At 31.4% G+C, this 14790-nt stretch overlaps 1 protein-coding gene across 1 annotated transcript; it reads right to left on the bottom strand.

Moving 5' to 3' along the window:
- Positions 1–310: 310 nt before the first annotated feature.
- On the bottom strand, positions 311–13939 carry LOC134267121 (excitatory amino acid transporter 1-like). Its single transcript, XM_062749341.1, has 10 exons — positions 13762–13939; positions 12765–12839; positions 12319–12441; positions 10508–10586; positions 10131–10312; positions 9673–9799; positions 8744–8977; positions 1383–1577; positions 835–969; positions 311–584 (listed from the first exon to the last, which is right to left on the bottom strand). The coding sequence occupies exons 1-10, from the start codon at positions 13937–13939 to the stop codon at positions 428–430; spliced, it is 1485 nt and encodes a 494-aa protein (XP_062605325.1). The 3' UTR covers positions 311–427.
- Positions 13940–14790: the final 851 nt, after the last annotated feature.

Raw genomic sequence — 14790 nt, 5'->3', positions numbered from 1 at the left:
CCCACATCTTTTCTCTCACTTCTTTCTAAAAAGATTATTTGTTCGTGTTGGAAAACTTGATATTTGAAGATTCTTAATATATGGTAAACAGTAGTCAGTAATATAGACAAAGTCAGTAAAAACTATGTATTACATTTCTCACCACTTCGCGAGGTTATATTTGTATTATTTATCTTACGAATAAACTATAAGTCAGAAGCACAAGGTGTAGATAAAAATTTAAAAAGTATAAAAACTTCTTTGCTAACAATTATACAGTTTACTTCTATTTTTATTCTTTTGGTTTAGAAAAGGTATGCAATAGTCATAAATTATGTACACATGTACATATGAAATACAGCATGCAGAAGGAACGTCCTTGCATAGGTTTAACTAATTTTAGGATTTTGAAACACTAAAGTTATAAGGTCAGTAGTCTAAAAATATTTTACACTTTGTCTGAGTGAACGATAAGTTCAATCTCTGATTCTGGAAACATGTTGACATCTTCCTTCTTTAAGTCGTATTTACGTCTACAGAAATGATCAGTGATAGCAGCGCAGATAAAATGACTCTCAACATTCGATCCCGTTCTGAGGCGGTCACTATAGACAGAAAAAGCAGACACAAAATGTCATAAAATACATAATTATGTATATTTTAGTCAAACACTTGTTTTTTACAAAAATGAACCAAATCGACTCACAACCTGAATAATTTATTATGAAACTACAGTCTTCAATGCACTGTCTTGAATTTCTACTCGCACTTTTTATACAAATATAGTGAAAATTTTAATATGAAAATATACAAATGATGCATATGTACATGTATTGTTGTGGAAAAGTTACTTACAGAAACCACTCAACAGCAAACAAGATAGAAACCTCGTTTACCGGAACGTTAATGGCAGAGAGTACAACAACAACCACTACCATACTAGCGCTAGGCAATGCCGGTAAGGAAAGTGTCGAAAAAGCTGTCAAAATTCTACAATGATAATTAAGAAAAACGCTATATAGTACTATATGAATCGATCAATATATTGCTTACAAAACATGTAATCATGAGAACTATTCAATTATTAAATGATGATACCCTGATTATGCTACACTATGAAGTGAAATAGAACCGATATGAAAGTGCAACACGTTTAAGCAATGTATCATCTTTAGGTTCTTAAACCCCTGCTTTCTTATCTAAAATGTTACAACTTTAATGATTTTGCAAATTAAAGAAATGGATTTCATCAGTAAAAAACAAACAATTATAGCATAACTTGTTGAGCAAAATTGGACAAAAAAGACATATCGACTTAACAAATCTATTAAGGAACAACAGACTTTTATGTCACCAGGGGATATCTCTCTTATTACATTATCAATGAAGCTTAAAAGACATACCCTATTATTATGACATTTCCATACGTCAAGGTATAGCCCGAAATTTGTGCAATGAACATAGAAGCAGCTGAAATAAACAGGGCACTGCCATCTGCATTTGCTGTACAGCAAAGAGGTATGACAAAACGTGTGATCCGTTTATCCAATTTATTAACATTTTCACAGGCTTGCAATAAGTCAGGCATTGCAAGGGCTCTGAAAAGAATATTTTTATAAAAATTAAAAACAAAAGGTTTGCTCACCAGGAAGTCAATATCATATTTATTTTCAAAATCTAATTGAGCTTAAAACCATGATTCCACTTTGTATTTGATGATGTGGAATATTTTCCCAACGCTATCAAAACCATATATGTGCTAATCAAGCAACAAAATATGAACATTTGAATTAAAATATACGGAGGGTATAACACAATCCAAAAATAAAAGGGAAAATCAAAATTCCCTTTTTTCACCCAAGGTTTACAATCTGAAGTCATTTTGGTCTTAATATCCTTATATGTGTCTCCACAAGTTCCCTTTTTGAAGATTTTTTTAAAGTATTTGAGGAACGTTCTTTCTACACTTCAGATGCATTTGTTATGACCAGAGATTTGAGGAACGTTCCTCTCTCTGACATTTAGATGCATTTGTTATGACCAGACATTTGAGGAACGTTCCTCTCTCTAAACTAAGATGAATTTATTATAACCAGACATTTGAGTAACGTTCCTCTCTTACATGTGCACATACCGGGTGTATTTTTAAATACTTTAAGAATTTTAACACATGAGACATTTGAGGAACGTTCCTCTTTCCGAACTTCAGATGCATTTGTTATGACCAGAGATTTGAGGAACGTTCCTCTCTCTGATCTTTAGATGCATTTGTTATGACCAGACATTTGAGGAACGTTCCTCTCTCTAAACTAAGATGAATTTATTATAACCAGACATTTGAGTAACGTTCCTCTCTTACATGTGCACATACAGTGTGTATTTTTAAATACTTTAAGAATCTTAACACATGAGACATTTGAGGAACGTTCCTCTCTCAAATTCACTTTTTTCTGAAGACATCTCATGAATGGTCAAACATCAGGCATTAATTATTACTGTAGGCATCTCAAGGATTGTCAAATATCAGGCATTTGAGGAACGTTCCTCTCACAAATGGTTGTCTCATGAATTGTCAAACATTAGGCATTTGAGGAACGTTCCTCACTTAAATTTAACATTGTTCACACAGGATACTTACATGTATGAGGAACGTTCCTCTCTCAGATTTGTATATGTCTATACCTTAATCATATTAAACCAGGCATTTGAGGAACGTTCCTCTCACAAATGGTTTTATTTCTGTTGATTACTTATACCTCATGAAGCTTGCAACCCGTGCATTCGAGGAATGTTCCTGTCTTTTAATGGATATCTGTTGATACATTACAAAGCCCACTTAAAAATAACTTTGGAGGAACGTTCCTCTCTAACATTATCATGTGTTTTGTGATATTATATCAGTTTTTATCGTACATGAAGAATTTGGGAAACATTTCTCTTTTTTATATGAATTGCAGTACATATTCATAGAAACATTTTTATCTATACACACTCTAAAAAATATATATGAAAAATCAATTTGTTTTTTTATAATGTACTTTTTGAATTCAGGCTTTCTTAAAGCATAATATAAACAAGGTACAGGAGCAAACAAATATTTCAATTCGGAACAAGCATGTGCAATGTGCAGTGTTCATGTATCAACACAAAGGGCTTTTTCACTGAATGGCAGTGGGATCACATATTACAATGTCTTGGTTAACAGGTTAATACCCACAGTATTTTTCCTTTCTACCATGAAATTAAACCAAAATTGTTGATGAAGGTCAACCATGTTTCTTTGTCGGTTACATCTTTCCCTCATAATAGAGACGATTCCAATTCCTTGGTCTCCAAAGGTTCATAGCATTTTTTCATCAGTCACAGTAAAACAGCCTCAACAAATTTCTTGGGTGTCATCTTCTGTAGGAAAAAATCTCACATTCAGTACAGCGGCATGTCGTATTATCAAAGATGTGATTCAGGCAAAGTTAGAATAATCCAAACAAATTGAATGTGTACATAATAATAAATTTTGGTGTCTCATCTAAAAATTAAATAGACTGGAAAAATCGATAAAAAAAAATTGCAAAACTTAAATTAAAATGTTGAACTTTAAATTGCCCATGAATTATGAAAGCATTTCCATACTGTACTAAGAATATTGCAAAATTGACACTTTCTATCTTTCTCATACTATTTTAATGAAATACTGTAAATGTTTTATATTTAGAGTGTACAATATTTGGCGGAAATTGATATTTTAACAAGTTAGCGTAGGTTTGATTTAGCGCATTTTATTGTTCATTTAGCATTGTACTTATATTAGCAGATGTTTCTTTCCGCCAAAAACGCTAAAAAGAATACACCGCCAAATGTTACACGTTTACAGTAATATTACTCTGATTTGCAAATTTTGTCTGAGAAAAATAATTCTCCTGTATATCTTGCATGTAACACTAATTTAAAAACTAAGTGTCAATTGGAAAATGTAAATTAATATAATATATAGTTCTTAAGCCCCATACTCCTCCAATGAACATTTTATATACATGTATGATAATATAAGTCATCACATTTTTAAAAGTTTAATTTATTTCTCCTTTTCCACAGTACATGCAGCTGTCAAATAATATTTCATGGGTTTTATTAATGTATTCGTTTATTTACAAGAACCTATTTTCATCTGAATCTCAATTCGTATTATATTGTAGTACTATTGTGTATTTCTTTAAACCAAAGAATTGATTCTATAATAGGGATTTGTCTAGTGACCCTAATTCCTGCATCATTCTTTACTTTAAAGATAAAGACTTTGAGACCTTGATGTCTTCCTGTCCCCAGTTCACATTGTAATTGTTATTAATCACTGCCAATCATATGCTCATGGAACACTAGCTATATAAGGCGATCAGCTCTGGCAACTATCTGTCCCCTGTGACTTCATGGACAGTAAAGATCATGCAGTGCTGATCATGGCTGATGCTATGATGACTTGATCGTGTTATAGATAAACATATCTCTGCAGTCAGAAGATTGTAGCAATTTACATTGTAGAACAGAACTCAAACAGTGAGAGAATTTTAGATCTTGGTAGAGTTTTAAATTTTATTCCCTTAAAATTTGAATAAATTTCAATATATTTAAAAAACAAAAAATGTAATGAAATTTCTATACACTGTAAAACTTTACTAATTATTCTGGTTCGGGAATAACAAATTTCAGGCTAAAATCTGGTTTGTACATATTAAATGCAAAGAAATATTCCACATAATTATTTTGTAAAAAAAAAAAAAAAAAAAAAAAAAATATTATAATAATAATGTAAAAACAGCATCTCCTGCAATTAATTTTCAGATCTAAAGGAAGCAGGAATAAGAATCCTTATTTCAAAAAAAAACAAAAAAAACCCTTAAAAAATGTTTTATTGATTTAGAATATTTTATTAAATTATTAGCACATGTATTAAAAGAAATGTTGTACTGAGTAATACAGTTATACAATTGTTTGTTTTATTGATTGGCTATTGCTCATCTTCCTTCCCCTTTTCAAAGTTAGATACCTTGATAATGAAACTATCTTTGATTTAATTGTTAATTTCAGAAACATGCACACTGAATTTCACAGATTTCCTTTATCTTGGATTGCAGTGTGGGTAATTTGGGATTAAATAATTTAGCCAGCTGCAGCAAGGTCAAAAGTCTGTTATCTCATCTTCGCTAGCCAAGGGTTTCTGATACGCTACTCTCATGAGGAGAGTATCGTATCAGAAACCCTTGGCTAGCGAAGATGATGTTATCTGTAAACTTGAGGTCAATTTATATAACCCTGGTCTTAGCAGTTTTCATTATGTAGAAATAATCTAAGAAAATTTTCTTCAACTCTTTGAAATTACATTCACCAACACTGGAACACTGAGTTTCTAGGAATAAGAATTTCATTGGTGTACATATCAGGCATGTGTTGTAAAAATGAATCTCTCTAATGAAACTGAATATTGCATTTTTTTCTCCGCTTTAACCTAATAAATAAAAAATAACAAAATTACGGTTATATGCATAAAATGATTGAAGTATCAACAAGTGAAACTGTAACTCGTATTTTTAGTAATACTATTTTTCTTTTATCAGGGACCGGACACTGAGTACACAAGACATGATCTGCCGATCGACCATACATATAACATCTATAACTAATGTACAATTTTTTTTAGATCTGAATTATTAATACTTATTTATAATTAAATAATACATATACTTAAGTTATTGTTAAAGTATTTAACTAATCCTTAACCATAGGTATATGTAGGAATATAAACAAGATACCACCTTTGGATTTTTTTTAAAGAATAAAATATATTTTTCAGTGGGATAGTGATGAATGACAACTAAAAGAAACTTCATATTCACTCTATTTTTGACTGCATTCCATTTTGATTAATATTAAAAATCTGTTCAAACAATTAATGCAATACATAAAATGTGAGTTTGTATTTAATTATAATTACTTTTTTTTTTTAGAAAAGATTAATACATAGAATGACAAAAAACCCCTTTGAGATAAAGGTTTTGTTATAAGTGTTTCTTTAAATTGTACACGGGTACTCAAGCCTTGATCATAATCCTTGCAGTTGACAACACAACAAAATATGCCTAGAATTTTTATGAAATTAGAAAAAAAAACTTCCCGGTAAATTGTTTCAAAAAAGTTTTTAAATTTTTATAATTAGTTTTTTTAAATTTTATCCTTATTATTCTAACCGCAGCATATAGTTTAAAAGGATACAATGTTGAGGATATTAAATTATTGAATTTGCGTTTTTTTACCATAATATTTCAAGATAACCAATTTATACATGTAGTAAAATTTTTAACATGTTTTTATAGCAGGGTATGATATTAGACAAGGTCACTATATTGCTAGCAAAGAAAAACACATGATTTCAATATATTAAGTACATGTACTCCTGTTCATACACACAAGTGATAGAGCTAACGATATCTTGAGAAAGAATAAACATTTGACCAGTGACCACTTAGTGCAGCCGATGAAGCGATAATTGTCTCAGAGTTTAAGATTTCAGCATTGGCCATACATAAACAAACTATACGGATCTGTTTCATCTAAACACATTAATTCTTTGACACACTAGATTATTCCTTTGAGTCTCGTTAAGTGTGTTCTGCTCTACTCTAAAACCATCAGAATTAACATTGCTGAGCATCTAGTGAAGCACGGATAATTTTTGGATTGAACTAGGTGAAACACAGCTATTGTTCTCTTTATCAAATCAATTAATGTTTGATTACAAAAAAAAGACACTGACTTGGCATATAAGATATACCAGGTCTGTCCAAAACGTTAATTCAAAATAGAGTGTACGTCTCTTATCATCCTGTATAGTTAATACATGGACATGTTAAATCATGCCAGTTTACAAATTAAAAAAATATACCCGGTAATACAAATTAAAAACACTACATAAATATGTATATTTTGCATATTTTAGAAAGTATATAGGATAAGTTCAGTGGCAAGGGGGGGGGGTATTTTTAAGGAGCATATTCTCAATCAAAGTTTCCTGTGTTAGGAAGCAAAAAAAAATTAGTATGGGCACGGATTCCACCCATCTCTACTCCCTCTCCCCATAGAATAAATAAAGTAATTGAGATAAGTAAATGATGAATAATAAAAAGATTTTAAAAAATACAGTAAAACACAATTTTTGCCAACACACTTATGTTGAATTGAGTTACAGCGAAGTGCTTTTATTCACTGTGACTTAATTATGTATTTTTATCTTCATAACGAATTTCGCTCATAATAATGCAAAATCATCCGTCGATCCCTGGCACTGCTTTTAAACATGTTTAACTTGTATTCAACATAATTAATCTATTTCCTGCCATGTACAGCATTTGATAACATATATTATATAGGAATTCATAGAATTTCTAATTTTCCCAACCAATAATGAAAATTATGACTACTTACTTGATTTGTTTAGGAACTTTAATCATTTCTCTGAAATGTTGCTGCAAGTGGTGTCATGAGGGTATTCGTTTTCTTTTACATTGAAATCCAGGGCATATCATTTTATCCCAAATCAAAAGTGGTCATATATTTCTTAGGAGGACTACAGATCTAGTGCATTAAATTATTTTTCAAGCATTAGAATCTCAAGTTACTTAAATATTGAGTAAACAATACTTTTCTATTTCTAGATCAGTTTGAGCCTTGTGCTTTTCACCTTGTAACCCAAAATCAGTAGGGGTCTATATTCCTTGGGGAGTACCAGTATACTAAGTTTGATGTCTGTAAAGCAAAGGCTTCCCCAAATTTTAAGCAGACATTATTTGTGTCAGAATAGTCTCAACCTTGAAATTTGACTTTATGAAATCAACAGGATTATCTACTCTTTTACGTTAGGGAGTACCTTGGTGTACAGCTTTCTTTAAATCCAGTTCTCCTCTGATTCATGTATAAAGTTATATAATAACATTTGAAATCAGAAGAGGGGTATTCAACATGAATCCATTGTCAACAGTTGGAAGAGAAATGTTTCTCCAGTCCAATGTCAAATTTTGAAATGGGGAGAGGAACGTTCAGTGTATTAAGATTCATGGTTGTAGTGTTTTTGATAGAATTGGTAGAGGAACGTTCCTCAAATGTACTGTTTATATAAATGTAGTATGTATTATCAATTGAAATTGACTGATTGACTTGTCATACCAAATGCACCAGAAGTTCAGAGAGAGGAACGTTCCTCAAATGTCTGGTCATAACAAATGCATCTGAAATTCAGAGAGAGGAACGTTCCTCAAATCTCTGCTCATAACAAATGCACCAGAAGTTCAGAGAGAGGAACGTTCCTCAAATGTCTGGTCATAACAAATGCATCTGAAGTTCAGAGAGAGGAACGTTCCTCAAATGTCTGGTCATAACAAATGCATCTGAAGTTCAGAGAGAGGAACGTTCCTCAAATGTCTGGTCATAACAAATGCATCTAAAGATCAGAGAGAGGAACGTTCCTCAAATCTCTGGTCTTCACAAATGCATCTGAAGTGTAGAAAGAGGAACGTTCCTCAAATACTTAAAAAAATCTTCAAAAAGGGAACTTGTACACACACATATAAGGATTTTAAGACCAAAATGACTTCAAATTGTAAACCTTGGGTGAAAAAAAGGGAATTTTGATTTTCCCTTTTATTTTTGGATTGTGTTGTATGTAAAATATATTGACTGAAACATTATATGCTTTCAATTTATTGAAATGTACACTTACGATGACCCGAAAGAAAAACCCATTAACCAGGCCCGCTTTACACTAAGGATACGTTTGTAGGGATTTTCGCGAAAGAATGCAAAATATATGAGTGGAAGAAGAGTGGTCTGGAGGATAACGATGCCCGAGGTCACTGTCAACACGAAGTATCCCAGGCTTACAAACGTCTCAGTGATGTCACGGGTACCTGCTAAAGAGGCAGCCGTGAGACTCGCCACGCCTACTGGGGTCAGCCTTAAAATAAAAAAAAAACGCTTATAATTTAAAAAGAACTTTTTACCAGATCAATACCGTCCTTTATGAACAGGTGGTCTTCATTCATTATGTAACATAGGCTATTTAGAAATCAAGCTAAGAAAGTAAATTTTGGTAATTTATATTTCTTAAAATACAAAAAAGGTTTTATTTTATGCACAAGAAATTTTTTTTTTCTCTGGAAGGGCTGATTTATAATAATCAAGAAGGACATGAAAAAAATAATAATGATAATCACTTCAAAAATAAAAGAAATATCTTTTTAATTTTTCTTAGGAATTTTAATGTTTTCACAGGTTTATATGAGTACTTTTATAGAAGAAAAATAATATGAGCGCACCCTCTGATCTAAAAAATAAAACATGTCTTGTAATCCTTAGGAACAGTTGTATCATTTTCTATTTGCATATTTTAGTTCAGAGGTTGCACTCTATATAAAATATCGAAAAATAGTTTTAAAAATTGGCCGTTTTGTAGACTTTTTCATTCAGACTTTACGTTATTTTAATAGATACGCAGTCACTAAAGATCTGAGTATTAATTCAATGCATTGTAAACTAAAACTAAAGAGTTTCAATTTTTCAGAAATTCACAGGGCCAAAAAGGCAAAAGTGAACGTTGTTCTTTAGATACCATTAGCATATGAAACAAATTATAGATATATTTTTAAATACCAGATAAACCATCTAAGAATTTGCAACACGATTTCAGAACTCATTGCAAAGAAATCAATAAATGTTTTGGCCTTTTCTCTGAATCTTCCCGCAGCAATCCCAATCAACAAGCAGGCAAATAACAACCCTAAGAAAAGATACATTAAAAAAATGCTAACACATAAACGGATGAAATTTGTTGTAAACAACAAAAAAAAAAGAGAAAAAGGAAGCTCAATATTAGTTCTATATGTATGGATATTTGGAAACAATAAAACAGATTAAACTCATATTTTAATTTCTAATTTATACAGGGTTATTTTTGCCACAGTAAATTTTTGCCCTTTCAATCTTGTAAACAATGTTGGCCAGTCACTCTTTTGTTTAAGAAAGTATACTGTATTCTTTGAATGCTTTAAATTCGTTCGACTAAGGTTAGGGTGAAAGGGGTTAAAATTTCCCTGTATAAAAGATGTTACCAAGTATATTTGGTCCATCTGTTTTGCCAACAATCTTCACCATTTCCAATTTTTGATTTACATCTGCAGTGGTATTAGACGAATTACCAAGATTCTTTTGATTACTCCAGATTATTTCAGACTTGAATTGTGTTTGTGTTTTGCGAAAAGTTGCCTCAACTAGGTTGTCTGGTATGATATTTCTGTCAAATGATTTAAAAATAAAGAGTTATGAACATGTAATATTATACACTGTATATATTGAAGAGGAATGTATCATACGTAAACTACTTAAACTTAAGGAATCTACACGTAACTTGAAATATTCTAATCATTTACTAGTAGTCATGAATAAGCCTCGTACAATTTACTAAAAACGATTTATAATCCATGAATACCTCAGTAAATCTGCAAAAATATCTTGTGGCCGAATTTTGTTTAGCATTAATCTATCTTCATGAGCAACATGGGCCTTTCCTACAGATAAATGCATAATATTGAAAGTAAAATTAAAAGACAAACGAAACTTTCCCCCATAAGTATTATTCATTCTGAACATCAAAGATTTTCATTAAATTAGCATCATTCTTTGATAAAACCTATGAATCAAATTGAATTCCCCTTATATAGAGCACAAATGATGAGTTTCGTATTGGTAAAGAAGATTCCAATCTGACAATCTTTATAATATACTTAAAGTAAAGGGTTGATCCAAAAGTAATGTCATAACTTTGATAAAGTTGGAATAAATCGACGTAAAGCAACAAAATTATACAAGATGGAAGTTTTTTTTTATTTTAAATCAGACCTGAAAATTTCAAAGGAATATGATGTATACTTTCCAAAATATAGGATTTTAAACAATGTGCGTTTATGGTAGTCACCGCACCTATGTATAACGTCATATGACGGGTACGCACCTTCATACATTTAAGCGTTTCCCCTTCGTTTCATTAAAAAATATTTGTGAGTCGCAAACACGCTAACCAATTGTCTTTAAGAATTACCGGTACCGTTATACACTCACTCTCTTTATAATGAAGCCCTCTGTCAAAATATTTTAAACAGTACACTGTAGCATATTAAAGACAAACTTAAAAATTAACATGCCACTCTATACGTCTGTCTTTTTTGACAACGTCAGACATCATTGAACGTTTCCGTCCGATCACTAATATTTCGGTCTTCCTGTCCTCTGCTGATCATTCAGTGACCAATCACCCGCCACAAATTCCTGAAACATCTATTAAGATGTCTCTTGTTTAAAATCTTAATTCTATAAGTCTGATTAATTAACGTAGCTTTCGCTTGTGATAATTCCCGTTTTTTAAAAGCAAAAATACATTACAACTCGTTGAACCGTTTATTTTTTATTTCGACAATCCCTTTGTTCAATTCAACAGAGTAAAACAACTATGTTTATGATCACAAAAACGAATGCCATCATTTAATTTTCAAATACAGACTAGAAAATGACGAGAATTGTGTCTTTTAAAAATTTGGGAGATAAGGTGCATTTTTTAGAATCTTTAAAATGTGTTTGTCTTTTTCATTCTAAGAAAAAATACACGTTAAAACGTGACGCTACGTTGTGACACGGCGACACCCCCTATACTTTATGCTTTAAACATCTATAAAATAAATCCAAATGAACATTATTATATCAAAATTTCAGTGTTAATTAGATTTATATTTGTGATTATTTTGATATATTGTATTTGAAAATCTGACGCCAAATATTAAAGATTTGGACACTGTGACATTACTTTTGCATCAACCCTCGTATATCAAAAGCATACATTTTCAAACTGGACGGAAATTTTATTGAAAATGTCTTTAATTTCTCATTTCAAATATTTCACGATTCCAGATTGCGTGGTTTTCCCTTTGCGGTAATCGGGATGGTAAATTCTAAAATTCAGATAAAATCTAATTATATACTGATAGAAAAACTAACAATAAGTCGAGATTGTTATCTTTTTCCTGGGAATAGGATAATAAGATTTGAAAATTTAAAGATAAGTGAATCTTACTTTGACAAAGCAGAGATATTATTGGTGTTTTTTTTTTCGAGGAAAATTTTTTGATCGCAAAAATAGTGAAATGAAACACTGCAATATATTCACTTTTTACGGGACTAGTTTTTGAATTTTGCAATTTTAATTTGAACCTAATAACCTTTTTCAAAAAACAAAAACTGTTTATGTACCTGGTTTAATGATATAAAAAAGTGTTATGGCAACCACACATCCCATCAAGTTTGTAAGTAGTATGTACGTGATGGATATAAGTCCTATCCTACCGTTAGATCTTGGATCCAAAGAAGCTGTGCCTAGTAAAACAAAAAGTAAATTGCAATTAAAGGCAAAAAGTGCAATTAAGTGCATTCACTTTAATAAACACATTATTAACGTACCCGCCTAATTAAACGTACAGATAAATTTTGAAAATATTTTTTTTTAAATAATAATTTTATATACTCATTATATGAGGTAATGATAGCATTTGATTTTAAATTATAAATTATTTCTCAATTTCTCAAGAGTAAAATCCCAAATTTACATTTAAAAAAAGTTAAAAAAAAAAAACAACAATTGTCAGATTTGTTTTCTTAAAACTAAATAGATATTTCAAACTACGAGGGAAAATACTTACTGTGTATGACGCTGGTTATTATGAGCGGGACTATCATCATTTTTAGCGACCGCATGAAAAGATCGCCTGGCATACCTTCAAATATATTAGATTATATCAGTCATCTTTCATCGTACAGTAGCCCCGTGGGGATCCGGTTTAGAATAGGTCCTCAGTACCCCCTTGCATATCGTAAAAGGCGACTAAATGGGGCGGTCCTTCGGATGAGACAGTACAAACCGTGGCTCCGAATCACAGCAGGTGTGACACGATAAAGATCCCTCCCTGCTCAATGGCCCTGAGTGCCGAACATAGGCCTAAATTTTCAGCCCTTCACCGGCAATGGTGACGTCTCCATATCAGTGAAATATTCTGGAGAGGGACGTTAAACAGTATACAATCAATCAATCAATCATCGTACAGTATTACATTTCTCAATTTCTACATTCTGGGAATGGCTAAGCCAATCTCTTCTTCGGTCTAATAATACATGAAATATAATTTGCATTTGTCAAAAACGCAGTACTTAAATTCACCAAAAAGAAAAGAAAAACATAAACCAATAATTACAATTAACACGATGCAAAAGGAGAATTATGAATAATTTTTTTTAACATAAAGGAAAAAGGCATGGCATTTTGATTGTTCTTTTGTTGTTTAAAGTCCCTCTTGAGAATCTCACTCATATGGGACGCCACCACTTGCCAGTGGAGGGCTATAAATTCTGATTTATATACTATAGGTATCCAAAGCCATTGAGCATTGTGGGATCTTTTTCGTGCCAGTACTTGCACTTGCTTTGCTCTGTACGACCTCAACCGAAGATCCGGTTTCCATGTTCCACAGGGGTGGAGTAGGTGGTAGGGGTTGGGTGGTGGCACGATAGAAAACATAATATGAACTTGAATTCACTTAGAATAAAAAAATCTACCGTGTATTTCAACTCCACAGCTACAATAGTTTCCTCTTTTTATATATTAAACACTTGATTATTAATTTTTAATGTAAACATACTTACCGATCCATTGTATAACATCTCTAGAAGGCCTAGCTTCACGAATTCCAAACCCGATTATAAATCCCAGAATGACTGCCAGAAAAGTCAAAACAAAGAGAAGCTGTCCATGTAGGATTCGTCGAATGTTTTGAAAACAGGAGTTTCTCGTCTTTCCACCAGTTTTCATTTGGCTCTTCATCATCAAAGAGAACACAGATATAAAGATGACAATTTTAAAAAAGAAATTGTGAAGGGATTTTATTATTTTTATCATTTCGTCTATCTAAATTCATGAGGAGAATTAGAAAAATGAAATTTGGAATTGAAAAAAGAAATATTTACTTTTTACTATTTGATATCTTAAAGTGTAAATGAGACATAGGCCAAGGTATTCTCGTGTGATCTCTAAATCTTAATTTATTGTCTTTTTTTAATTTAGAGAAAAATATCAATGTTCAATAAATGTATGATTAATCTTACAAACATTCAAAAATGATATCGTTATAAGATATCATTAAATGTTTATGATGTCACAATCTAAAAATGACGTCAATGTGTAAACGACATTTGACTAAGGATTGGGTGATTCAGTCGTATTTAAGTGGGGAATGGCAGTGAAGATTACTGTAAAACTTGGTTAATATATCTTTGCAGTTGCATATTATAATTTGTAAATGATTGTTTAAGACAAATAACTTGGAAGAAATTTAATCATTGATTGTTTTGAGTGATTTAATGAAGTCAGGGAAAAGGTTGAAGTGACGTTTTCCCTGGTACCCCTTGTACCTGAGCTTTGGATAGATATGTCGTTAATTGAGAATTAGTTATCAAAGATCGCCCATTTGCATTTAGAAAAAAAAGGTTGAATATCTTTTTTTCTTGTCTAAAATGAAGTTTACATATAGTTTTAAATATATCAGATATGATAAAGAGAAGAGACCTTAATTGATTCATCCATTGAATAAATGACGCATCCGAGATAGAGAAGTCGGTAATTGATGGTCACAATATGCTGATTCTTGGCATAAGAAGAAAACAAAACGTTGAAAA

The sequence above is a fragment of the Saccostrea cucullata genome, unplaced genomic scaffold (genome assembly GCF_032062105.1).
Source record: "Saccostrea cucullata isolate Sc308-1 unplaced genomic scaffold, CSIRO_AGI_Scuc_v1 ctg8440, whole genome shotgun sequence".
NCBI classification, from domain to species: domain Eukaryota; kingdom Metazoa; phylum Mollusca; class Bivalvia; order Ostreida; family Ostreidae; genus Saccostrea; species Saccostrea cuccullata.
This window is presented reverse-complemented; position numbering and strand designations above follow the sequence as displayed.

Excerpts from the sequence above, each read along its gene's own strand:
- LOC134267121 (XM_062749341.1), bottom strand. The coding sequence starts at position 13,939 with ATGAAGAGCCAAATGAAAACTGGTGGAAAGACGAGAAACTCCTGTTTT. Across the intron at positions 10,313-10,507 it reads ATTTTTGCAGATTTACTGAG|AAATATCATACCAGACAACC; the intron begins GTATTCATGGAT and ends ATCATTTGACAG. Across the intron at positions 8,978-9,672 it reads ATTCTTAGATGGTTTATCTG|GCTGACCCCAGTAGGCGTGG; the intron begins GTATTTAAAAAT and ends TTTTATTTTAAG.